The sequence below is a fragment of the Drosophila tropicalis genome, unplaced genomic scaffold (genome assembly GCF_018151085.1).
Source record: "Drosophila tropicalis isolate 14030-0801.00 unplaced genomic scaffold, ASM1815108v1 contig_443, whole genome shotgun sequence".
NCBI lineage: Eukaryota > Metazoa > Arthropoda > Insecta > Diptera > Drosophilidae > Drosophila > Drosophila tropicalis.
The window spans coordinates 5,249,817-5,277,493 of NW_027172907.1; the positions used below are offsets into that span (position 1 = coordinate 5,249,817).

General features: G+C 39.3%; 2 protein-coding genes across 2 annotated transcripts in view; both read right to left on the reverse strand.

The window, feature by feature from the left end:
* The window catches only part of Pura (Puratrophin-1-like), a 56,961-nt gene extending 49,039 nt beyond the window's left edge, over nt 1-7,922 (reverse strand). Inside the window, 1 exon segment of the mRNA XM_068286306.1 lies at nt 7,381-7,922. Coding sequence (XP_068142407.1) covers nt 7,381-7,542 — 162 coding nt within the window. The 5' untranslated portion in view covers nt 7,543-7,922.
* A 3,665-nt stretch (nt 7,923-11,587) lies between these two features.
* Nucleotides 11,588-15,432, reverse strand: mmm (missing minor mitochondria). The gene is made up of 6 exons (XM_068286309.1): nt 15,074-15,432; nt 14,341-15,005; nt 14,115-14,286; nt 12,767-14,055; nt 12,335-12,713; nt 11,588-12,275 (listed from the first exon to the last, which is right to left on the reverse strand). Exons 1-6 carry the CDS (start codon nt 15,370-15,372, stop codon nt 11,627-11,629), a joined length of 3,453 nt encoding a protein of 1,150 aa, XP_068142410.1. The 5' UTR covers nt 15,373-15,432; the 3' UTR covers nt 11,588-11,626.
* Between the last annotated feature and the right edge of the window lie 12,245 nt (nt 15,433-27,677).

The following is a 27,677-nucleotide window of genomic DNA, read 5'->3' on the forward strand; positions in this document are numbered from 1 at the left end:
TCATCATCATTATGATCGTCAAATGAAATTCCCACGTCGTGCGTGTGCGCGCGGGAAAATATTAAACAGATTTCCCCCTTCTCTGGAAAAATTGCATGGGAGCAGAGCGCTTCAACTGCATTTAACAGCTACGAATTCGAATTGAAAGCCGTTCGTCGTCGCGGCTTTTGTATGTACATGTTGCATGTCTTGGCGTTTTTGCATGATTTCTAGTTAAAATGCAAAATTTAGTTACGATAAATAAATATGCATCATGAGGAGGGAGTGAGGCAATGGAGAGGATTGAGTTGGTTGGTTCGTTTGCTCGCTTGCCTTGCCTTGCGACTTGCCAATGAACAATGTGAAGAGAAATAAATAAAAACAGCAACCGAAAAATTGACGAGCGGATGCACAAGGCAGTGTCGAACAGGCCGCCACCGACCGCCAACCACCTTAACCACCCAACCGCTAAAACATCCAACAAGTAACGCAATTAGCCTGACTGCAACAAAATTTTATTTGCTTTTTTTGGTTTATTGGCCATTTGTGGCCATACTCCAGCTACTACTCCTGCTGCTGCTGCTGCTATTCCTCTTGTCTTGCCCCGTTTGCAACAAATGAGCCACTGATAAATATTATTAGCGCATTGCAGTCGCGACTATCAAGAGAGCGTTCGGTTCACTGGCTGCCACATTTGCGCCATAATCGCAATTTATTTAAATGCTAGAGTCAAGACTCGATTTGGACTTGATGCCGGCCGGCTGGCTGGCTTGCTGGCTACTGCCTGGCTGGCTGACTAGCTGGCTGCCACTCTACAATTAATATCGACATTTTAACACTTTACATTGAATTATTGCATCTCTTACTTTTTCCGATTGTTATTATCAATGGAGCAAAGCTCGGCCAGGAGCAACAGCAGTACATTTAGCTAGTTGGTGGTCCCGGAGCTCAGGTTCAGACACTGCAACTGGCACTGGCACTGGCACTTGCTTTTGCCAACAGGTAGGAAAGATACAAACATACACAATCTCAAATAGACAAAACTGAAAACGTTTGGTCAACCAAATCATATCATATCAATTGCGAACAACTTTTCAACTTTCCACCAAATCTTTGGCGATTTCCTTTTTCCACCAGCATTTTTTTTTGGGGGATGGGGAACTCTTGCGCCGCATTATCGCATTTAGTTAATGGGCGGGAAATGTGCTGTCAACACAGTTGAATGTCAACAACAAAAAATGGTTAGCAAAAGCAGGCAGCCAACACAGGACATTGTACATACATAATCCCAGTCCCCTCTCTCGTTCATGCCACAAACACGTAACAACTTCATGGGAACATTGATTGATGGCAGCAGATAAAATGACACCAAGAAAATCTCATTTAAATATGAAAACATTGAGTTGGGAGGGCTAAATAAGTCAGTGACTTATTCATTTCAAAGGGTTCTCATATATATAAGTTGATTCTTGCTGTTGCATGTTAAAAAGAAAATAAAGAATAGATCTTTATGGCAACTACAAATAATAGAAAAGTGCAAATTGAGATTTGTTAGCCAGTCAACAAAGCCATCTTAATACATTGCTCGAACGACAATTTGGGTAAGAAAATAGATAAAAAGAATATTTCAGCCAAAAGACCAGAAGGTCAGGATTACTTTTAATGATTTTTGAGGTCTGTATTGAATTTTGCTTCCTATGCACAAGAACGATTGATCAGAGTGCTATATACTATATAATGTAAATGATTTTTTCTAAGGTATTACATATACAAAATCAATGTCTTCCAAAGGTGATTTAGTGGTTGTAAAGTAATAGAAATAAAGCTCTTTATTAGCAGTTAAACATTTAACTTTTATGGCACATTAAATTAAATACAATGGTACGAAACTAAGTCTTTAAACATATTGTATAATATAAATTATGTTTATTTTTTTCAAAAATCAAAGGTTGTGTGCTTCGAGAGATTCAAATAAAAGTAAATTGTTAAGATTTACATTGCATTTTTGTCGAAATATGCCAAAAAGAGGCTATACCCTCTGATGATGTTAGAAAATGCATTGAGAAAGGTCTACAATAAAATATTTCAATGGCAAATGGTTTGTGCAAGTAAATTATATTTAAACAGGTGGCAAATAGCACTTAAGATTTGTAGAAAGAACTAAAAGCAGTTAACGATTTTGTTTATGAACATGGCCAATGATTCTTGAGTGCAGACAGAGATGCTTTTAACTCTTTTAACTCATTAAGTAAGATCCATAAAATGCAACAATGTAATAAGAGGCCTGACTTTCATTCGGACTGGTGCCTTAGACCACCAAAGTTGATATCTTCATTACCTGCTACATAACATTTGGCTTGAATGTCTAATATTTTTACGATTTAATTATTCATTAGAGCCGTTAGTGGGGGAATTTTAGTTGAACTTTCCTTACGCTACTGGGGCTTAAATGTTGTAAAGAGAGGTCTTTAATATTCAAGGTTTTATATTGTTATTATGAAAGGTTTTTCCAAAACAGTTTTCATCGCTGACTGCAACTTTCACGCCCTCAAAAATGCAATAATCCCCATTGGTTTCTGTTCATTTATTGACTTGCAAATCAGTATTGGTCTTAAATATGATCTCACGGCTCCAAGGGTTTTATTTATTTTGTTGTTTCTTGCATTTAGTTTTCTTTTTTTGCAGTATTCAAACTACAATTACTTTGCCAATGGCCATAACCGAAATAAATGGCTCAATTTAAATCAATAAAAGGGCGCGCACAGCAGTAAGGACTAACAAGTAGGTGCATACATACATACGAATACAAAGAGTCTATATGTATGTGTATGTGTAAGTAAAACTCTATGGATTGACCCCCATTTCCAGAGAGACAGACCTACCGTCTGAATGGCTGCATACGAATGCCAGATCAATGTCGGCCTTAAAGGCGGCTGCGTATTGTAACGGAGGCGAGCATATTGCTTTATGAATATTTTCCAAATTACATAAGCCATCTTAAAGGTTGTTGTTGTTGTAGTTGTTGCTGTTGGATCGTTGGTTGTTTTTGAGTTTTCAGTTCCTCGACGAGTCATAAAGATCAATGCGGGCAGCGAACAGATATCCACATGCAAATTATATGCGTGCCAGGAAACCGTCGGCGATATGGACACAGCAAACTTTTTTTGCGGATTCGTTCGTATTCGATATTTTTTGGTACTGAGTTTTGGTTAGTTCACTTCACTTCACTTCGTTTCGAACTGAGGGGCTTAATGCGTAGTTTGTGTTGCGTTTATTGTTTTCATAAATAAACACAAAAAAAAAAAACAAAACCGAAAAAATATGGAAAAATCTTGAAAGAGTCAGCCTGGCCACTCCGAAAATTTGTCGGTTTACATTATTGTTATTATTATTATTATTATTATTCCTTATTATTATAAGGCAATGCTCAGATTCACTTTACAGAAACAGACAGATTCACTTCATTTTTCACAATAGCAAACAACAGTGAAAAAAAACACAAAAAAAAAAATATATGTATATGGAAAGAAAAGCAAAGGCAATGCCAAAAAGCAGGCAGGCCTTTTGTATGTCCGTCCAGGGCAGACATACATATATACAAAAGGAAGGCAGTGTGGCAGCCCCCTTTTCGGCGCCTGCCGCCCCCTTTTACTATCCTACTTCTTCCACTTCGCCTTTTGTCAGGCTTAATGATTTTTGTGTATTATTTTAATATTTATTTACATTTGAGCATTTTGCATAACGCGCGGGTCACGACGGAAATCGTCGGCTAGCAATTTATCAATACATAGTTTTTTGTTTGCAGCCTAGGGTAAGGTAAGGTTCAGACCTGGCTAAGACACACACATACACATACACACAGAGAAAGACAGGACTGGGGTTAGGAGCCAGGGAACAAAATCCAAATGAAAAACGCGCCAAAAAATCAAAACGCGCACAATATATTTTTTTAGCCTTTTTTTTTGCGGGGGGCGTACGCGAATCGAGCGACGAGATCAATAGGAACGGTACCAAAAGCCTTGAGTTTTGGGTTTGGGCTCTGGGATTTTTGGCGATTTTTTTGGTCTGTCCGAGAGGGGAAAAACAAGTTCAAAGCGTTTGCGGCGGCCGCTTTGCCTCAACTAAATTGAAATGAGTTGGGCGCCAAATGGAAAAGCCCCTCAACACACACACACACACACACACACACACACAAACTTACACCAAGCTAGAAAGAGATAGACATAAATTGAGGGTGTAACCTCCATATAGATATTTAGTATATAGTATCTATATAGCAACACATTCGCCCATTGCCAGGCTTCAATGATTTTCCATGCGTGCGAACACAAACCGAACAAAACAAACAAACCAAACAAACGTTTTGAATGAATCGAACCGCTGCATGGAATGAAATACAAAAATAAAGTCTATGGATCTTTTAGTTTTTGTGGCTGACTGACTAACTAAGAGGAATATAAGGTAGTTACACCAAGTGAAAAAAAACATCATCAATGGCAAACAATAAACACACAACACACCCACAAAATGCCACAGTAACTGGGGACACTAGTCCAAATGAGGCTTAAGAGGGAGGGCGGGGACGATAAGAGGGTGGCTTTCAATACAAATATACTCTATTGCAATGATGGGTCTACGTACAGTTCGAAAATCCAACGTCTTGAAACGAAACCCAAAATGTAGTTTTAAATATGAAAAGAAGTGTGTTTAGAATTGAATTAATATTCAAATTAGATAAACTAATCTTTCCTTTCTCCCTTTTTAACTCACTTTTGGCCAAACCAATATAAAAATTTGTTTCAATTTTAGGTAACTATATAACCTATTACATTTTGGTAAAAGAAAACGTAAATTTCTATATAAGAAATGTTCTTTCGAATCTAAGATGATCTCTAGAAAGTTTAGTAGCTAGCACTTTAAGGTTTATTTTTGTTGCTGGATTCTCATACTCTCAAAATTTATAGATCATTTATAGAGTGTACTTAGTTTTCGGTGATAATTTGTTAAACAAATTTCGCATTTGATTTCTTCCACCTCGATGTGTGTCTTTGGGGTTTGTTTTAATACTAGTATGTATAAGCAATCCACTTGTTTACATTCATTCTATTCGTCAATCCGCCCTTGTCGACATTGTTGAATCTCATAAAGACATCTGGCTGACTATCCTCTGCCCCTCTGCCTTGAACTTGTCCAGTTGTTATACATATAGACATATACATATACATATGTACAATAAGTAGATAGGTAGTCGAGTGACTAATGCTTCGATACTTTGACTTTGTTGTAGACATCCAAAGAAATTGAAGTCGGTCGTCTTTAACAGGAGGAGTCAAGTCATTAATTGCTATGCGATTCCTAGAATCATGAATGATTATGTTTACTTTTCTTCAGTTTTAAATGATGGGAATAAACATTTGCTCGATCTGAGATTGTTTTGTTGTCGTTATGATATTCGAATATAAAGCTCATTAGAGGATAAAAAGTTCTTGGCAAAAATGGAACTCCACTTCGTGATACTCTTTGCCAAATAGAATGTAATAAACATTAAATTATTGAATATATTTTTATGTTTTTATAAAAAGGAATGAAACTGTTTAGATTTCCTCTATGTTAAAACTTAGCCAAAATTAAACATTTTCTGATATTAACTCTTACCTAGATTGGGTAGAAGAGTTCATTTGTTCTTTGTTTCTCTATGAAAATTAGTCTAACAATAAGTTTTAAAAGTAAACTTAACTTTGTTAATGTCTAAATGTCGATCAATTAGAGTTAATTGATTGTCTAAGCGAAATTTATTTGTCTCTTTGGCAGGGTGTGACAATTTAGATAAAGATTATAAATACATTTGTTTACAGAGTGGTAAATGAGAACATTTCTAAATGTTATCTTATTCAAAGTTAAGCTTTGTCTGCAAAATAACCTGATCCTAGTATTGGTTCGATGGAACCAAGTAGATGTATAATTATGTACGTCATAATATTAAGAAAATTTATGATTTCCATCAAGAGGATGTCAATACAATTGTAATATCAATAAAACTAAAGACATAATTATGGAAACGGAAGTGAAGGAAATGTAACTTCATTCAACTAATGGATTGCAGTGACAACAAAAAACACTTTATTGCTATCTATTGGCCACATTAGAAAACTCTTTGATATGCTATTGGCATATGTGTTTGTATCTTGCCCTACGTGGGGCAAATGCCTAAAATCCGCATTATTAAACACACACACGCCCGATTTCGAAATTGCAAAAATGGCAAAATTAACACAAACAAAAAAAAAAAAAAGAAGCAACTTTCATAAAGTCGAAATTTCGTTTAACATTTTTTAGTGTTTGAATAGATAAAGAGGGTGGAGGGGGTCTAGGCAGGGAGAGAGCAACTGTTTACCAAGCTGACAGCTGTAATCGCTCAACGCCAACCTCGTCCCTTTTTGGATGGCCAACCAAGCCTAAGCCCCAATGCCTTGACAGGGGAATCGGCCCAGGGACTGGGACAGGACACACCCACACCACACCACCCATCTTCTTCTTCTTCGTCTTCTCCTTTCTGGTGGAGTAGGAGTATTTAGCAAAACGGAAACGGAACCAAAAAGGCGCAGACAGTTGACTTGGGCGACCATATCCACGTCATGGTTACCAAAACACGAGCCTTTTGCACTTCTAACTAGTCTAGCCGAGTGGAGAAATTGAACCAAGTCACGCAATGGCAAAAGTTTCATTCATTCTAACCCTTTTTAGATGAGAGTCAACTGACTAGCCGAGGTAGCGCCCTCAATTCACGGGAAATACAAAATTACTGGACAAAAATTGCGCCAAAACAAAAAAAAAAAAAAAAACCAAAAATTATTGACTTTAATTGAATTTGCAGATTGTCGGGTTAAGCAAAAAAGAGTCCATGTATACTCTTTAAAAATTGTTGGTTATAAAAAAAAAGAAACTTTTTTATAAATCAAATTTAATAAAATGAGTAGCTTAAATTTTGTTTGGTGGGTTCTTGAAGTTAGTACCCTTACTAAATAGAAGGATACATAGTTAGAGAACAGTTTTAAGTACCTTTGTATACACTATATCAAAACCTAAAACTGATGAGTAAGTAAATACTAGTTATAGTATCTCTTTTATAGCAATTACCGGAAGATATATGTATGAATATATGCCGATTTGTTAGAGTATACTCCAAAGGCAGGCAAAATTAGTTTGTTTCTTTAGTTTTTAATTGAATTCCAGTTAAATTTGCCCATAGATAATGACTTGAGTCAAACAACTCTTGGGGTGTGTCGACGGTGGTGCGTGTGTGTGTGTGTGTTGAAGTGGGCAAATGCTTGACCCACTTAAATGGTTGAAGATGATCTGATTAGGTTACCATGGTGTTTGTATGCATTTGTAGATACCTACCCGCCAAGGAGGCCGCGCCAAACGCTTTCTTATCCACTTGAGCGTCTCGTGGCGACTGCGGGCTAAGGACATGATGCAATAATGCCAAATGTGCAGGATCACAATAAGTAGGCGATGCAGCCAGACTTCAACCTGCTGACGATTTGGCAGGCACCACCACATTAAAGATGAAAACGAATCTCCAATTAGCAATTCATTCAATTTTGGCTTCTTTTTCTATATTTGCTTTAGAAATTTCACTTTTATTGGAGCACTCCCCGCGTTAGGGACCAAAAGAATTGGGCGTATAATTTGCTTGAAACCGGGTTACTACTCTACGGATAACGACATGTACGCGAGTTGCGAGCTGTTACTTCAGTTGCGTTTGTTGTTTGACTGAGAATGTGGCGGCCGGGCGACAAACAACGATGACAACAGCAACAGAAACAGCAGCAGCAGCAGCAGCAACAACACCAACACCAACGGCAACGACAACAGCAACATCGAGAGCGATATTGCTTGGTTGAGACACTACTGAGACTGAGAGTGTTGCAGTTGGCCGATTGTCACCAATGCTTTTATTTGCCGTTGTTTTGTTTATAACTTTTTTTTCTTCTATTTTTTTTTTTCCATATGCGTGTGGCTTACTAACAACAAAAAATGGGTGGGCAAGCAGGCCGAATGGGAGGGGAGGGAATGGAACTACTACATAAATAATGCAATACGCTATAAACAAGACACAAACAAAAAATAAAAAAAAAAGACAGAAACAGATACAACACTACGAAACTGAAAACGGAACTTTTTTGCAGTCAAAGCACATCGGCGCACAAAATTTAAAGCCGGCCCTGGCCCTGCTCATATTCTATCTCCCTCACTCCAGCCATCTCTGTCTCTCTCCCACTCTATCGCTCTCTTTGTAGTATGTCCCTCTAGGCCGAAGTTGTCGCTAGTCGACAAAAACAAAAAAAAAAGAAAAATTGAAAACTGAGCTTTGCACTCAATTTGATTGTCGGCCAAAGAGAGGTAGGCGAAGAGCTTGCATTAGGCCAGCGACAAAGAGACACACACACACACACAAATGCTAAAGAAGCTATCGGGTGGGGGGTGGTATGGGGTAGGCGGAGATGCAAGGTGTTTGTTTATTATAATTGAAATTACTTGGCCTAAGCACAGTGGTTTAAGAATCACTCGAATGTCACTGAAAATCCTGTAAAGCCCCCGGGTAAAGTAAAGAATCACAGGATATTGGCATATTCTCCTAATTTCTTTGGTGCTCATAATAAAGTTGTCGAAAATATGCTCTTGAGCCGATTTATTGCCTATTTCATTTGTGGTTATTTGTTGCAATTTAGTATCCCTCTCAATGTTTTATTTGCACACCATCATTAACCACTGTACCTGCGCTGCCAATGTGTGGGCGATTGGAAACAACTCCCTTGCACCCCGAGCTAGCAACAGTAATGAGAGAGAGAGAGAGAGAGAGAAGGATGGGGAGCTATAGAGAGACAGTGGGTGAGTAAAAGCACGCGCCGCTAGGCGAACAAGTGCATTTTGTCTTAAGAGAAAGACAAGTAAAAGGAAAATTGAAAAATATATTAAATAAAAAGTGGAAGCAGCTAAAGAAATAGAGAAGAAGCAGCCCATCCAAAAAGAAAAAAAAAAAAAAAAAACAACAACAATAACAAAAACTGAAAGCTCGTAAGATTAATGTTGTTGTTGTTGCTTTTATTGTTACTTGCTCACGTTGCCAATGCGATTTGTTGTTGATGTTGTTGCTGTTGCCATTACGGTTATTTATTTATTTATGCTAATGTTGTTGTCGACGGCGCAGTCGTCGCTGACGTTGCATTTGCATTGTTTAGAATGAGAACAACGAGACCACGATAGCAACAGCAACAGCAGCAACAGCAACAACAATAACAGCAGCAACAGCAACAGTAGCGATGGGGCAGCGACAAGTGGCACTCACGCGACAAAACCCATAAATAAAGTGTTCTCATGGTTATCTTTCTCTCTCTGTCTCTCTCTCTCTCTCTCTCTTTCTATCTATAAGGTACAACTACGATATGCCCATACATCATGGGGGCATGAAGAAAGTAGAAATTGGGAATCTTTCCCATCGTCTAACAAATGATGGAAAATATTCTCAGCACGTTCAGCAGTTTCCCTATTATACGTATTATCACGAAGAGGCCCAATACTCACTCACATGACTAATTCATGGATATATGTATATGTATTCCTATCTACATATACTTATACACCTGAAGCTGAAGATGTCGCTGTGAGGTACAAGCGAGAAAGAGGGAAAGTGCAAGAGCGAGACAGTAAGTAGATCTTTAATTTTAGTTAATGAATTTCGATGCTTTTTCTTATTTGGAGCCAGACACACAGTTGGCTATCAGTGGGAAATTGAAAAACCAAAACCAAATTGGTATGGAAATGTAATTAAAACTTAGAATAACACACACTTTGAAAATAATCTGTATAAGTGTTTACTTAACTATTTAAATCTGGTGCAAGAATCGTCTTAGAATCTCTGTAAGTTTTTTACCCAACCTGCTTTTATTTATGATCTATTTATTACAAAGAAAAGGGATAGCAAGTATTAAGAAGAATAAGATAATGACAACACAACATTGTGGGTTCTGTTTTTCAACTGTAACAATTCAATACATTGGTATACATATATTTACAGGAAATTCTAAACGAAAGTACTAAATAAACAGTAACCAAAGTCTATTTGAGGTATTTTCTAGGAATTCCACAAAGGAAGATACAAATATATTGACAGATAGCGATTCCACATTATTTAAAATGTCAACAATTGGTAATAAACACAGATCTGTGGCTCCCATCTGGACGAAATACCTCAAGACTACTTTATTTCAGTTTAGGCTTTTCCGTTGAGGTGTGGCGAAGAAAATCCATCTGCCTCAATCCCTAGAAAAGTTTCAGCTGTTTTAAAACGTTTCTAAAGTCTCTGCTAACAGGAATCTCCAAATAAATATCTGCTGGTCTGTCTTCTATTCTATTGTTTATTCTATTACCATATCTCTGTTTGTTTATTTCTCAGAATAAGGGAAAATAATTAATACGTGAGCTTAGGTTTTGTCTGGGATCACACAGATTATTTTAAATGACGATAAGCTGAGTCCATTTATTTTTTGGATGCGAGATGACGTTTTGGCAATTTGAATTCAAAGGCCAATTGTTATGTAAATGCGGGGAAAAAATGCACTTGCATCGGTCGGCACGCAATGCTCTGCAGAAATTTGTATTAATAAATAAAGAGACAAGACAGGCACTCGAGGGAGGGAGAAGATAACAGACGGACAAAACAAAAATCCCAACTCAGCCACAGCCTGTCCAGAAATCACTTAATACTTATCGCTTTAAGGACAACAGGTGGTCCGTGGTCCATGGACCATGGTCCGAATGCTGTCGATGACGACGACGATGATGATGATGATGATGCAACAAAATGGGCAACCCGCCGGCCAATCCCGAATTTAACTTCAACTGCAACTCGAACTCGTATTCATGCTCTCTTTACAGTGCTAGACTGGCCCCCAATAATAATAGTCTTAAAATTATGGTAAAGTTCAGATACATTGCTTCCGAAATGTATATCATTAAGTGCTTGCGAAAATGATGGACTGCCGTTGTCCAATTGCATTTACCGGGCCAATATGAAATGCAACGAACGATCGATCGACAGGCCAATCGATCGATATTTATATGTACAAATGTGTGCATGTATATGGATTATGATGGGCAGCAGCCAAGTTGAGTGCCGTGGGAAATTAAAGACCACAAGGATGCCTCGTTGCTTGCTGGAGACTGTGGCGGGAGTTAGTAACTACACAAAATACATCTGCCATATATATGTACCCATTTGGTCGCGGTAGGTTCATTAAACCCATGGCATGTCTGGGCCACAAGGGATGCCATGAGATGACTTCATTTGTTTAAGCGAGCGTGCGCTTAGAAATGTCATAAACTTGAACTGGACAGCCAACCAGCTGTTTGCAAAAGGGTCGGAAGTGACGCTAGAATTCAAGGTTCACTGGGTTCATGATGGAACTACGGATTTAGAATTTGGAAGGGGGTTTTACTTTTTGGCAACAACTGTGTGAAAGGCAATCAAGCATTTACTAAGGTGGGCCATCATCATACACACCTTCGTTCCGTAAGACAAAGAAATTAAAAAGTATTGAAAATGTTTACTCAATTTGGCATTTAATATTTTACACAGTTTTAATTAATCAGCCTCCTCCTCTTCTCCATCTACCGATTCGAACATTAAAGTATCTGTTTTTCGATTTGTTGAAGATGATTGGCCATCGTTCTCGGTTTGCTCACTTGGACCCGAATAGAGAAAATCATAACCGAAATTACATTCATCCAATTGCATATTCTTGACCTTTTCCTGATACCAGAGTATACGATCTGTATTACCACCAAGCGATTGATCCAGCAATTGTCGTCGTTGTCGTCCACGCTCCAGAAACTCTATATAGTCGATAGTCTTGAATTCGTTAAACATATTCAACATTTCGAATGACTCCTTGGCCACGTCCTCATAGGAATCGGCTAGAAGTAGTTCACATTTAACCCTCTCCTCAATCATTTCACTGCGTTGCATATCTGGCACTTCAGCCGGCAGGATACGTGAACGTATGGTGGCGACTTCGTTGTCAATGGTCTGGAGGAGTTTCAAATGCGACTCCTTTTTGGCCGCCTCATAACTAAGTCGCTCTTTTTCCAGAGCCGTTTCGCGAGCCAATTTCTCGGGGTCCATGCGTTTGCGTGACATTAGAATGGTCATCATGCGATTCAGATTTAGTTCATCCCACAAGCGAGCCATGCGCTCGTTGTAAGGCAGACTGGTGATTGGTTTATTGTTGGCTCTACAAAGACATTAATGGGAAAATTTAGAACTTTGGCGAGGGGAATCCCATGGACTTACGATTTCTCCTCTTCCTCATCTGCCTGTCGTTTGCGGGCATTTAGCTGCTCTTCACGTTCAATACGTTCTATTTCCTTTTGAGTCTCCTGTTCGGCCTCACGCTTAGCCTCAATAATATCCTTGTTAAGCTCGTAGTATTTTTGCTCCCATGCCAGTATTCCAATTTTACGACGTTCTTCTTTCAGCACATAGTCCATTAGTTTTTGCAGTTCATTGTCCAATGGCACATCGAAGGTATGTGGCAATTTCACCATCCGTATGCTGCTATTGTAATCGCCAATGCCAAGAATTTTATAAGGCAATGAAGGCCGATGTTCGGTTATGGCTGTTATAACTCCACCGCCAAGTATCTCATTCAAGCAGGCATCATCATCGCGAGCTGGAAAAAACGATCCGTTTGAATTAGCTAGCAACCACTTCTCACTCACTCACCCAATATGTCCCATGCCTCTAGAATGCCATCACTACGTGTCAGATATAGGACTGCAGGACGCGTTTCACTCCATGCCACCGCAGTCAGATCACATGGTCTTTTGCGCCAGAATATGGGTGAATAACTGAAGTCCTCTTTCCACACGGCAAACACATTGCGTCCTATGGAGGCAAATAATTCCGGATAGAATGGATTTTTACGCATCGATATCACGGGTCCATCGTGCACCTGGGCGAATTGCACTGCACTGTTCACCTGCTCCTTGGCATCGCCATCTGTATAGATGCCCAGCCAATCGACACGATGAATGTGCCCATAGAATGTGGACAATATCATGCTCTGGCGCAGACTAGGCGGATCCTTTGGAAGCAGACTGATCGGATAGTTTGCGGGAAACGCATTGATCACCTTGGGCGATGGTGTCTGAATGGAGAAAACCGATGTGTCGGCAATGATACTTGTTAGCGGCTCATTAAAACTGAGATTATAGGTAGGCGTGATTGTCTTGTTCTTGAAAGCCGATTCACTTTGTGTCAACTCTTTGGGTAACATGCGAGCACGCATTTTATCCCTCTGTTTTTTAGAGCCACTGCCGTCCAGGTCCCAAAAGCTGACAGTGCCATCGAAGGCACAAGTGATGAAGAACTTGTACTCATTACGTTCATCAGCATCATTGTAGACTTTGCCATGATTGTTAATATAGAAATGTTTGCCCAGCCAATAAAATCCCGTAATGGCTCCATTCGGAGAGGTTTCCATTGTTGACAGAGTTGCCGGTGGTACCACAACATTCTCTTTCAGCTCTATGGTCCATTTAAGAAACTCTCCAATGAGTGTCCGATATTTGGCTTGAGCAGCTGTCAAGTATTCCTCATCGTCGAGATGCTCGCAGCGACCCTGAAGATCCCAGACAACGACCACGCCATTTGTGCTGCCACCCAATAGAAGATCGCCATTGTGGGGACAAAATGTCAACGAGGTTGTCTCGAACGGTGCCTCAAATTCCAGCTTATAGTTAAGATTATCGGCAAAGCTCCAAAGCAGCACCGGATTGGGCTGCAATACTGCACGTTGTACCCAGTCAACTCGACTGGAGGCCAAATTGGTAGTTGCCAGAGTACTAAAGGCATATGAAACGGCAATCAATCCCGACATATTGGGATACCAATCATAGCCGGCTACAAAGCGTTTGTTGCTCTTCGAGATGTTGGCAAAGCAAATGAATTCCTGTAGATAAGGATTCGTATATTGAACCACCTGTTTGCTAGATATTAACTGATAATCATTGCTGTAATGGAAAGTAAAGAATATGAAGGGAGAAGGTGAGAGGATTGCAAATCTATTTACCGATAACTATCAATCTGATTAAACTCCAGTGTATTGAGTAGCAAATTAATTTGATCTGACATTTCCGGTGGCGGCTTGTCAACAACCTCCTCCGGCAGTGGAGTAGGATTACGACTTGTTGACTTTACTTTGCCATCATCCTCTTCGACGTCTGACTCATCGAGCTCCAGATCTATGCAGTTACTTATTATTAAGATGAATAGGAAAAGTGTTATGTGGTGCTAACCTGCATCATCGATTTCATATAGATACTGTGACCAGGCGTTTGAGGGAAACGTTGGATTTGTTTGCTGCTCCCGATCGACACGAGCCGGAGCTGATTGCACAGCGACTGTAATGCGCTTCTTGATGATATTGTCAAATTTAATGTTCTCATTGGGCAATAGCTCGATAACACCATCACGCACATCACGTGCCATTCGATAGTCGAAGGCCACATGCTTTGGTTTCTGAATGGGATAGACACTCTGGATCTCCACGTCCACAGGCTCATCGCGAAAACGTTCAACAAGTATTTCCATTTCATCTTCAGTGCCCTGGCTTACCCAACGTCTTGGCTTTTTGCGTAGACGACGACGCATGCGCCAACGTTCGAAGGCTTCCATATTCTGGATAATGCCCATGGCTAGTTTGGCCTCTTTGCCGCTAATGAAGAATATGAAGGGATCTCCCTCGGGTGGATCATCGTCGGATTCGGTTAAAATGGGGCAGTACCCAATTAAGATATAGTGCTCTGGATTGAAACCACGAAACATTTTCGTTAGCTCCGCCACATTTTCCAGCTCCTCGAACAGGATATCTCTCAGATCTTTGAATTGAACTTGCTTCCAGGGAAACTCTTGTGTAACATTTATGCCCACCTCAATTTTGAGGGCCTTTTGTGCAGCTTCCCTACGAAGAAGAAACGAAAACACTAAATAATTGCTCTCATTAAGAGGCGTGGGATTAAAAGAACCTACGGGACCATGACCTTTTGACACGTGGACATCGATAGTAGAGTGCGCCAAGATTCGTGGACATTATATAGATTACGGGGATCTCCAACGAATTCCTCATCCGAATCGGGTTGTACGAATTTCTTAAGATAGGGCTTCGCACGTTTCTGTGTAATGGGTGCCAGATTCTCAGATCCGCTGCCAGCACCGCTAATACTAGCACCACCAACACTAGCACCACCAGCACTTGCCGTACCAAAACCGCCAAGACCATCGTATTCCGTTGGCGATGGTGTCTCCAATGCCACTTTGGAACCTTCCATAATCGGAGTGTGTGCTTGTGATTGCTTATTTTTTGTTTTGGTTTTTTTTCTTCAATTTTTTGTTTATATTTATTTATGTCTTTTGTATTTTTTTTTTTTTTTGTTTTTGTTGAAGTTTTGTTTATGGGGTAATCTACGAAAATCTATTTGTTTGCTTTCCCCTGACACAAACATCAACTCGAAACCGAAATTCTGTCATGGCAATGCTTGGGCATGCGCATGTTGGAGTTGGAGTTGGAGCTGGAGTTGGAGTTGGCGACTCCTATTTTTCATATGAAGTTTTCTCCTCGCCATAGCAATCTCAGCTTTAGGACTACAAAAAAATGCAGGGCGGGATGGGGTAAGGTAAGGTAAGCCAACTTCTGGCCACACGTGAACGCACATAAACAAAATTAAGTTAAAACATTTTCACTCATTTACATGCATAGCCCAAGAGCAAGACTGAAACTGAGACTCAGACTGGCAAGAGGTCTGGCAATTTTTCTTCAACAATTTTGAGTGGGTGATTGCGTTGTCGTCTCCACCAAGTCGATGGCTGTTGTTGTTGTTATTGTTGTTGCTGTTGCTGTCGTTGTCTTTGTCGATGTTGGTTGCCGGTCGATCTTGTTGTTGCTGTTGCTGCATTTCACATCATTATCTTTGACCAAATACGGAACTATGCGCAAAAAACGCAATTGTGTGTCACTCAAAGAGAGGCTTCAAACCAACAAAATACAAATAAAACACGAAAAAAAAGCAAAACCAAAACTAAAACTAAAAGAAACAACAAAAAATTGAACAAAATATATGTGTTTCTTGTGATCTGTGGCAGTGCAACACAGTTGCAAACAAACGCCACAATGGAAAGTGGCAAAGGCAACAGCAAACGGCGACGGCGAAGGCGACGGCAATGGAGGCGCTCCTTGCTACGCAATCGCAACAGAAATCGAAAGTTCTCTGATGGACAGCTGTGGCCAAGTCAAGTTAGAGTCAATGCCCCATAAGATGTGATGTGGATGCCGCCGACATGTCCAGGACGACCAACAAACCAACAAAACGCAATGGCCAACGACGACAACAACAACTACAACAACTGACACACATTTAATGGATGCACGTCGCTCACTTTCATTCTGGGCGGCTGGGCGCAACTTTCGATTTTAAGCGAAATTTATGCACCTGTCAGCTGATAACTGCCGCTGCACCACCACCACCACCACCAGCACCACCACCTCCATCACCAGCAAACAGCAACAGAGCCATTACTACCGATTAGCCACACACTTCACCCAGAGCCACAGTTGCAGTTGCAGTTAAAGTCAAAGTCAAAGTCGAAGACACAAGAGCCGCATATAAATCACTGGACAAATTGTTGACAAAACATTTCGTAATTTAAATAAAAAGAAACACACAGAAATCCAACAAAAACAAAACCAAAGATAGTTGGCTGCATGCAACGAACGACTAAACGACCGTCCGACCGACAGACCGAACGAACAAACAACTTCCTCATCCAAGGCACAATGTATGCCCCAACTCCAGCTCCAGCTCCAATCCCAATCTCAACCCCAACCCACCAGTAACATAACAACAATAACTACAATGACAACAGAGGCAGGCTGATAATTTTTGATTGTGGCTCCTGCATATATGCTAAGTGAGTCCCAGATGAATCCGGGGACACGGTCCCGGTCTCGTCTATAGCCCCATACAATAGCAAAAGGCAACGGCAACAACAGCAGCAGCAGCACCTCTCTATCTCCCTCTCTCTCTCTCTCTCCCCTCCACCTTCCCCCTTTGACCTTATTGACACAGTGCCGATTCATGGGCAGGAGGCAAACGACAGTAACAAAGAGAAATGGTTAAGCCATCAAGGCGAAGATTTCATACACTTGGCCATACATTCATGTTTCTCCTTTACAAAAATTGAATCATCTTTATTATGAAATATTTAACATGGAAATTTATGAGAAAATCATAAACTGAACACAAAACTCAATGACAATATGATTTTTTAAATCCTGACATTTTATTTTAGTAATTAATTTCAAATTTAGTTTAGTTGAATTAATTACCGAGAACTCAGGGACCTCTTAAAGTCAAGAATATATATGAAAATGTGAAATGGATAGGTCAATTGATGACTATTTAAAAGGCAATGACAATAAATTTTATTTAATTTCCAAATTACATTTAAAATTCGAATTCAAGGTATCTATATATTGGGCCTTTGTATTAAGGAGCGTACAAAAAAAGTAGCGTAAAGTTAGGGAGCGTATAAAAAAGTAGCGTAAAGTTAGGGAGCGTGCAAAAAAAGTAGCGTAAAGTTAAGGAGCGTACAAAAAAGTAGCGTAAAGTTAGGGAGCGTGCAAAAAAGTAGCGTAAAGTTAAGGGGCGTTCAAAAAAGTTGTTATTTTATCCACTTATTGAAGTGAAAACTGATTGTTGGCGAATCCCATTTAGCAATATTTTGTTGATTAGAAAAACTAAATAATAGTTGGTAAATTTTAATAGAAATATATGATAAAGTCCTACTTAAAAGAAAACCTACACATACAAATTTGGTGAATGAATTTTTCATTTTAATGAACCTTGACAATTTGTTGAGTGTATTTATTTGATAGTGTATGTAAATAGATAGCTACGCCTCGTTGCTTACTGGGGCCGGGCTGCAATCATAATCGTTAAACGATAGCTAGTGATTTTGGGCAGAAAAAAAAAAAGTATATTCAGCGGTTTGTACAACTGGCGACAAAATGTTGTATGTTTTGTTTTTGTGACTGTCACCAGAGCCTGCTGCCTGCTGCCTGCCAACTAACAGATGGCAGCTCCTACTCCTGCCTCTATGTCTGCCTCCTTTGCAATGCAAAAAGGTGCTAAAAAGATCAGAGTCAGCGATTTATCTTCATTTGCATTTGACGTCGCTGGCTGTGTGTCAAAAAGGTGTTAAGTGCCAGCAGCAGCAGGCAAAGCTTAGCAGCGGCGCCGCTTTTGATGACAACCGACAACAACAACAACGATGCAAATAGCCGTACAATGAACGGTAGCCGATGCACATAATTTTCTATATTTTATAACTTTTGGTGGTAGCCCCGAAAAAAAAAAAAAAATACAAAAACTTAAAAAAAGTATTCACCAGGAGGCACATCAATCCATTGGCCCGACCGCCCAATATGGCAAAGGCATCAGTCTCTTAGTCTCTCAGCATGTACCGTTATTATGGGTAGCCAAATTTGCCAAACAGAAATAACAGCAACAACAACAACAGCAAAAGCAACAAAACCACAGTGGTAACAACAACAATGGCCACTTCTAGCCAGGTCGCTGGCTAAGCGTTAGATAGTCACACCGATAAAAGGGACATGAAATTCAAATTTGAGTGCTGCAAATTTACTTTGAGAGCAACTTATCAGTGAACCGAAATTTGCAAAATTGGCTTCCGTATTACGACGTTTTGTGAATTATGTGAGAAATTTGTTTGTGGGGCTAAACACAACTGATTTGATGGAGTTTCGTTTCGTTTCGTTTCTTTGTGTATAGAATGGATGGACGGCATGGATGGAGAGGCGGAGGACTTATTTACGATGGTGCAATAAAGGAAGTCCCGAAAACCAGTCGGCAACAAATTGGGTCAACTAAAGAGTTTACAAACATTGTTGGGCTAAAAACCTAATGAAAGTTTTAACCCAAAAGATAAAAGCGGAAAAGAAGTCACCATTTTCTATCGATTATCTATAATAGATCCAATCTTAATCGTATGTGAATCAAACCATTTTTCGAGTTAATCGCCATAATTTTTCAACTAGTTAGTTCTAGATCTGTAGCCATATGTCCTGGGTTTGAGAAAAGTATTTGAAAAATGTTTATACCTCAGGAGTCAGGTTACTTTAACAACCGTTTGAACTCTCTGATCTTTGCATAGCTTTCTCTCATTTATCTCATTGAGATTATAAGCGACTAATTTAAGTAGGTATTGCTTTAATTTGAGATCGTATGGAGTAATGTTTGATTATCTTAGTTGAAATAATATTTGAATTTTTCATTCCATTGTTTTCACTTGCTCAAATGTTGCCAAATTGATTTGAACAATTGCCGCTGGGGAAACGAAACGTTGAAAATTGTCAAATTAGATAGAATAATTGGATCAGCTGTAGCCGGATCGAATTGTAGTCGACGAAGAGAGAAAAAGAAATAAATGGATGTGGCAGTGTACTGTGGCAACTGTCTGTCGAGTGTGACATTGTGTTAATCCCACCAAAAATATGCGCACAAATTAAGTATCTAAATGTGTGTGTGTGTGTGTGTGTGTATATATATCCGATCCTATGGTTAGTGGCTTTGGCCATTGTTGGCATATTTAAAGTTGTAAAATAGCAACAAAACACGTTTGACCGACATTCGTGACCAAAAGTGCGGCGCTGCCGTTGTCACTGAGGCCGAAGCAGTTGAAGCTGGAGCTGGAGCTGAAGCTGGGGCAGAGACTTAGACTCGGCGGCAGGATTTCAATTTCGATTTCGATTTCGCTTTGGCCGGCGACAAATGTGAGCACCACCCCCACAACCCACCTCATTCCTTCTGGTTTTCTTGTGTGTATTTATTTTGTTTTTTTTTTCTTTTTTTCTTTTGACCGTGTGACTACTTTAGCAAATGAAAATTGTTAGAAAAAAAGGTTATTGTTGTTGTTTCGTTTTTAGGCAAAATACCAAAGCCGAAATAATTTATGATGCACTTTTGGTTTTTTCTTTTGTGGGGTATGGCACTCTTGTGAGTCATAGTGGAGCGGAGGCTCGCAGCCAGGTGTCGCTCGACGTTCAAACAAAAGTGAAAATGGCGCCGCCATGCGATTTTCCTGCACCCATCGCCCCCTCTTTCTCTTTATGTGCGACAACGGGAACAACAACAACGACGACGACGACGACTACGACAGAGACCCTAAAATATGGCGCATTTGATATTTATGATTGTCTACAGTTTAGCTTTTAATCACATACCAAGAGCCCAAGGGGCCACTGACCTTAGTGAACCTCTACCTACCAAAGTACAAGCAAAAGATTTGGCTACTGTTCAGAGGTCTGTCTGGCTGACTGCCCAGCGAAATCAGGCTCAGGCTCAGGCGCAGGCGCAGGCGCATGACTCCCAACGTCGACGACGACGGCATCAAGATAAAGCTCATGACATACGGCGACAAGAAGCTACCAGAGCGTGCGCCAGCAACAGGAGGAGGTCGCTCTCTGTGCCATCCAGCCATCCAGTCAGCCAACAGGCAGGCAACCAGGCAGGCAGTCATCGTCATAGTCATAGTCACAGCGTCCGCATTTGAACTAAAACGTTAAGCTAAAGCTGGAGCTGGAGCTCTGTGACCAAATTTGGTCAAACGTGCAAAATTTCAGCCACACGCTGTCAAACTTTCTGGCCATAGAAAGCGAAATTCACTCCCAAGACTCTTAGACTTAAGCACTCTGACTTTAAGTTACACACACACACACACACAAACTCAGCTAAGCTCGAGACCAAGATCGGGTAATCGCACCGTAAAATATCATCCACTGAAAGGCCACTGAAAGTGAACGCTTTTCTTCTCTCTCTTATCATTAGTTTTCACTCTCAAAGATGACATCATGTACGGACCATTTATTATGAAGGAAAAAAATCTTTCTATTGGTAATTTGTTCATTTTGGCAACGTGGCAACATCAGCATTAGCATTAACATCAATGTGAACATTACCATTAACAGCGGCCCACACGGCGTATATGTAATCAATCAAAATGACCACCATTGCACCACGGAGGCCATAGAGGCAGAAGCCACCACAGCGTGCCGCATCGTCTTCCATTGACTTTACCTCGAACCCCAAGCCTGGGCGTTGTTAATAGCTGCCCCACAGAGGGCAGGGGGGGATAAAAAAAACGTGGGGCCTTTTGCAGTTGCTGCCCCAGCTGCCTCAACTGCCCCTGCTGCTGCTGCTGCTGTGGTGCATTGCCCGCGTGTCATTAGAGGGCGTAATTGCATTTTTATTGAGTCTTTTGTATGTAAGACAAGAGACTGAAAGGAGAGACAGAGAGAGGAAGAGAGAGACTCTTGCAGGTGCCTGTTACCAGTTGCAGTTTCAGATTAAAGTTCCAAGTTTACCTTTTGCTTTGCCGTTATCGTTGTTGTTGTCGTCGTCTCCCATGAAAATTAAAGCTTGTTTCCGGCGAAATCGGCAGAAATCGGTAAAAAAAAAAAAAAAACAAAACAAAACAACAAAATTTGCATTGGTAACTAAACGCCCCCAATGGCAATTTTAATGATAAATTTTCTCAGGCCCATATAAATGAAAATCTATTGACAATCATAATAAATGATAATCAAGGAACTTGAAAATAAATAAAAGTCAATAGTAAACTAAGGAATATTGTATGCTCTTATATATTTATATATCCAACTGACTTTAGCTTACTGAGCTACTATTTTTACGTCTAAGTTATATATCTTTTGAAATTGTTTCCGCAAGTTAATACACTAACTTACTGTTAATTAATCGATTCTTTGCCAAGTGCAGAATATAATTTGTTCACAGTTAGAGTAACACGAATTTTGTGCCATGGAATGAAGAGTTTCTTTTACGAAATACGCTTGAAATCGAAATAAATCTAAAATTGTAATTTTATTTGGCAAGCATTTGCACCAAAATATCTATGTGTGTGTGTAGAGATATATTGTATGCATGTACCGATGTCTGTCTGAATGAATGCGACTACCGATGCGATAAACATCAACGTTCACGACTCACTACTACGATCTTGGCCAGCCCCAGTCCCAGCCCAAGCTTCAAGAATCTGACATTTTGCTGGGTGTGTGCTAACCGAAACAAAAATTAAAAAAAAAAAAAAAAAAACAAACGAAGAAAAACAGCAATAACAATAAAGAAAAGTAGAAAAAAAAGGTCAACAGGCAGCAATCAAAATAACTGAAAATAACTCAATTTTCTGGAGCAATTAACATGCTGTGACTGCTGTGGCCAGAGATCTGACTGCAACGATAACCAGCCCACACATATTATTCGCCTTTTCATTTTGTTGGCGTCGGCAACTTGAGCATTTTGTCTTTGACAACATCAACAGAAAAGATATATACACACACACATACATACAAGCACATAAAAAATGGGGGAAAAATTGCATGTAATTAACAGTTAATAATCAAAAATTACGTATACGCATGCCTGCCGTTTGGTCGAAGGCAATTAATTTGGCCATCGATCGTTGTGGCAAGGCGGTGGCGGTGGCTTTGTGACTTTCTGTCCGCTCCTTGACCGCTGACGTCTTCTTCCCCGCCCCACCGCCAAATTCCCCTGTCCATCTCCCACTAACCATCATCCACCATACTCTGCCAGACACTCACACAATTTGGCCTTTTTGACATTGAGTAAAGTGGCAGCCGTAACTGGCAAGATCAAGCAAAGAGAGAAAGAGAGAGAGAGAGATGGATAGAGAGGGGGTGGAGTGTATTTGTGTGTGGCAAGGAGATGAAGAAGCAATCGCTTCGCATCACCCGCAACGAAAGTTGCGAATTCTTTTGCTTGTTTGAGTGAAATGAAAAGTGAAATTACTTATTATTAATGAAATTAATATATATATATATATGTATATATAAATACCTACAAATATTGCTGTATGTGTGGATATAAGTGCGTGTGACAGCAACACGTACATATGTTAAATCATAAAAAAGCGACGATAAATAACCAAGCAAACAAAATGCTCCACAGGCCAGGCCAAGTCCCCAGCACTTGGAACACGTTTCGCAGCATCAAAGATAACCAACAAAATACCGTAAATTAAATTGCGGCATCGTCTATACATTTACCCTGTAGTACAATTAGCCACCATGAATATTGAAGCTATTGTGATAGGTAGGAACTAAAAAATATAAGAATCATAATCCAAATTCAGAGCTTGAACTCTAGAAAACTCATGGCTAACGAAACAGCAATCTATCAGTTAGTTATTCATATTTAAAAGATACCTGAAACTATTTTGTGATCTTATCGAAAACTTACTGATGTGATATTAAAAGAGAAGGAAGAAGAAAAACAGCTTAACGAAAGGTTATTGAAACTTTATTGTAGGCTCCCCATAAAGTTGCAACACTGCAACCTAATTTAAACAAATTTGTCTCACAACTCAACATAATTGCCAGAAGGTGAGGTAATGACTCTCGAGCATGACATATCCTTTATTTGAAGAGTTCTGTACTCAAGCCACCCAGAATCTTTGGAAATTGATGACATTTACAAAACCATATGAGGGAATCTGCATAATCAACATGGTCAAAATGTATCCTGAACTTGAGTTTAAGAACCTTTGATTTAAATATGGCTATTAGGTTTTCCTGTTTCTACCTATGAACTAATAAAAGAAGAAGGATAATTAAGCTTGAAATTAGTCTTCACTACAGGGATATACATACACACATATGTACATATAATATACCCATTTTTCTCAACTGACTAATAGGTATTAAAACAAAACTTTGCTTTGGCCTGGCATTAAAAAGTTCACTTTCGTTTGTGTCCAAAAACTACATTGTAGATGGGGAGATGGCATATGGATGGGATGGAATCAGATGTGGAACCCCTTTCCACCTTTACACACTACAGTTCTCTTTTGCTGTGTGTGTGTGTGTATCTGTGTGTGCTCTTTATGATAATGAACACGTAAAATGTAAAAATTTAAAACCAGTTGCAGGCACCAAAAATCATTGCAAATTATGGCGGATGCACCATCAGTAAGAGCAACAGTAACAGCAACAGCAACAGCCAAAGAAAAGATGAATGAGGCAGGGATATAAACATGCCACTCCACTTTTAGTGACAAACTGACTGCCCCAAAATAAAAAATGAAGGTCATTGCTTGTTAACGTTGTCACAAATTGCCACAAAAAAAAAAAAAAAACACAAAAAAACAGAAAAACCAGGAAAGGATGTAACTGTAGATATATGTATGTATGGATTGGCCTGAAATATGATATTTGGGATGAACATCGAGTACCGATGAGCCAATTAACTGGGCCAGAAACTTTCAAATTCTGTTTCATTTTAAGTTTCCTTCTCAGACCGAACAGGACATCCGCAATTTGCAATCTGCCACATCAAATTGCCATATAACATTGAAATATAGATAAGTTTATATTGTATATACATATGTACATATGTATCTACAACTTAATTTGCCTTAATGGCGTTAATAAATTACACCCTATAAAAATGAAATAAAAAATTTCTCATGACATGCCTATAATTTCCTTAACTGTGTTTGGGAAAAAGGCAAAAAGCACAAACAAAAAACTAGCCAAGGCATTGAAAATGCGTTACAAATTAAATACAAAATTTATGCAATTTCAATTTCCTTGTGGCCTTTTTAATTAAAACATAAATATTTATATGGAATATTTCACATTTCAGTTTTGGGGTCTGCCCCAACCAATGCAACCATGCAACATGCACCTCATGCCATCGAAATTAATTCAGCAAATAAATAATAAAATCATTTACAATATAATTGCAACAGGCTGCAGCAGCACCACCACCACCAAAAAAATATAAAGAAACAAAAATAACTAAAAAAGGCTAAAAAAAAAAAAAAACACTTTCACCTTCGCCACGTATCTCCTGTTAAAGAGTGGGAGATGTGGCAAGGAGCAGCGTGGTGCAGGGGGCGGAGAAGGCTAGGAAGGTGGTGTCAGGTAGTATCGGCAAGGGGATGGCAGTTCAAGCCATTGCTGTCGTTATTTATGCTTTGTGGGTGTTCAACATGCAGCATTTGACTTTTTACCACTGTTTGTTGCCTGCGTCTTGCAGATGCAGATGCTGCCACCGCCCCAACTCCAGTTGCAGGCCCAGTTTCAGCTGTTGTTGCTGTTGTTTGTCGACTAAACTGTTAAAACTTTATGCCCCATTCAACTTGCTGCAATTAGCAGGCTTAGAAAATACATTCAACTACAGAGAAACATTTTTTGTTGTTCATTTTTTATCATCAATACATCAATTGTTATGTGACCAAATAGTTAAATCACAGTAAATTACAATCACAGACCAGTCAAATCAATAGAATCCAATTCCATCTGACTACCAAATGTTCAATTAACAGAATAATAACTACACATAAAAACATCAATAATAAGTATGTATAAAATGAAGAAACAGGTTAATGCTGATGATTATGTTTATGATTATGATTATGAGTATGAGTATGGATAATGCAAGTGATGACAATGTAAAGGAAGGTCAAATATGTCATTGCTGCTGCAGCTGTTGATTTTTCTATTGGTTTTACCAATCTGTGTGGTTAATCAGAAATTAATCAATTATAATTTTCAAATTCAAAAGATTTTAAAGAAAATTGATATTAACATCTATTTAGGATTTATACAATCGATCGGAATATTTAAAACTTGTTATTTTCTTATTGTTTTCAAATTCTCAGTACACTTGAATGATAAGTATATAAATTGAATATCATGTTTCATCAATTGAATATCAGCATCATCTTGAAAATTCATAATGAACTTTTAGTGGCTAACATAATATGTAGGGTATTAAAAACTGGAAAACTAACACTTACATGATGTAAAGGATTTGTCGCTAGTGTAGTGAAAAAGATTTACACAGGGGAATGTACAAATGTATGTACTTTGAATTGATCTTATCATATCTTAGTATTGCTTACAATACCTTAGGGTTAAATGAAAAGTATTCTCTAGTGTTACTTGATCTATATTTGTTGATGATCTTTCTCCTCTTAAGTATAGGTCCTGTTCCTTGCTTTATTTTGTAAAATTAGCCTTGAGTCGCTCTTGAAAGAAAAAGTGAGCTCCATGAATGAGCAAAGTCTTTAAACCACACATGGAGTTGTATGTTGTGTGTAGCAGATTGGTTTTGAGGAGGTTGGCGATTTTTACAACTCACTCAAACACAGTGGAAGCAATTAAGCCATTCAATTGATGAAATATAGCAACTTTCATTTTCAAAAAAAGAAATATACATATTTTTTGCTGCCGCCAGCATAATTGAAACATAATTTTTGGTAGTATAAAATCACATCCAAGCAGCACTCAAACACGACAGACTTGAAGTCATTTGCCACGGATTTCACCCATTTCGCACGTTCCTCCAATCTCAAGCAGACTTCGATGCCGATGCCGATGCCGATGCCAATTCAGACTTAAACTCAGATTCAGACTTGAGACTCTTTGATCCGTTAGTTAATCATTTGATTGCATTGCTAAGACTTTTTGTCAAGTCAGCACGCGATATATGTATAGAGATAGCGACAAAAGTCAGGAGGCAATGATAATTATCAGGCAAAGCCATCAAGTGGCGATAGCAGCCAGCCAGGCAGTAGTCACTCAGTCAGTCAGTCAGTCAACAACTCAGTCAACTTCTCATTCTCCTCCTTCTCTTCTGGTGCTTTAGCTCCTTTTACCATTTTGAGACGCCCATGATTTTTGGTAAATTGTGACATTTAGACACAACAAATCATATCCAGGTGAGGGTGGTGGAGGGGTGGGGCAAGAAGCAGCATCATTAGGCGGCAGACTGGTGCCAGTTAACCAGTTGCCTCTCTTTGCCTCCTAGTCTTTTTTTTTTTTGTATGTCAATGGGTGTATAGAAATCGAAAGTTTCACACTTGTCAATTAAGTGTACCAAGATATCGTTGCAATTGCTGCTGTTGTTGTTGTTGTTGTTATTATGGATGTTGTTGTTGTTTTTTCAACCAACAACTCTGCAAGAGACAAGACACAAAACTCAAGCATTTGTGGATGGATGGAGTATGGAGGAGATGCAGTTGAAATGCGGCTGTCAATGAAAATGAAATTTTATTGAGATTTTTTTATTTCAAAATTAATTAGAAAAGTGCCTATATCGCACCTCTATCTCTTTCACTCTCACTATCACTCTTACTCTTACTATCTAGCGAACTGTTTGTCTCCACATGTCTGTCTGTCTGTCTGTCTGTTTGCTTGTCTCTCCCTCTATCTGTGTTTTGGTAGCTTAATTGCTTTGGACATGTGCATCTTTCTCTCTCGGTTGATGTGTGTGTGTGTGTGTGTGTGTGTGTTGGTGTGTTTATGCGTATGTGTATATGGTTATATAAGTCGTAAAATATTTAAGCCATAATAATCTGAAATTGAAAACGACTATCACTTTTACTATCAACCATCCCCACCTCTCCACCTCTTTATGGATCCTCCAACTCCTACCATTCATTCGATTTCACATAAAAATTACCAAGCAAAAAGCGTTTGTTGCACTTCTAAACGATTCTCGTGTCATATAGAGAC

Coding starts and splice junctions, on each gene's coding strand:
- mmm (XM_068286309.1), bottom strand. CDS start 15,372: ATGGAAGGTTCCAAAGTGGCATTGGAGACACCATCGCCAACGGAATAC. Junction 12,714..12,766: donor AGAGGCATGGGACATATTGG/GTGAGTGAGTGA, acceptor CGTTTTTTCCAG/CTCGCGATGATGATGCCTGC. Junction 12,276..12,334: donor GATGAGGAAGAGGAGAAATC/GTAAGTCCATGG, acceptor ATGTCTTTGTAG/AGCCAACAATAAACCAATCA.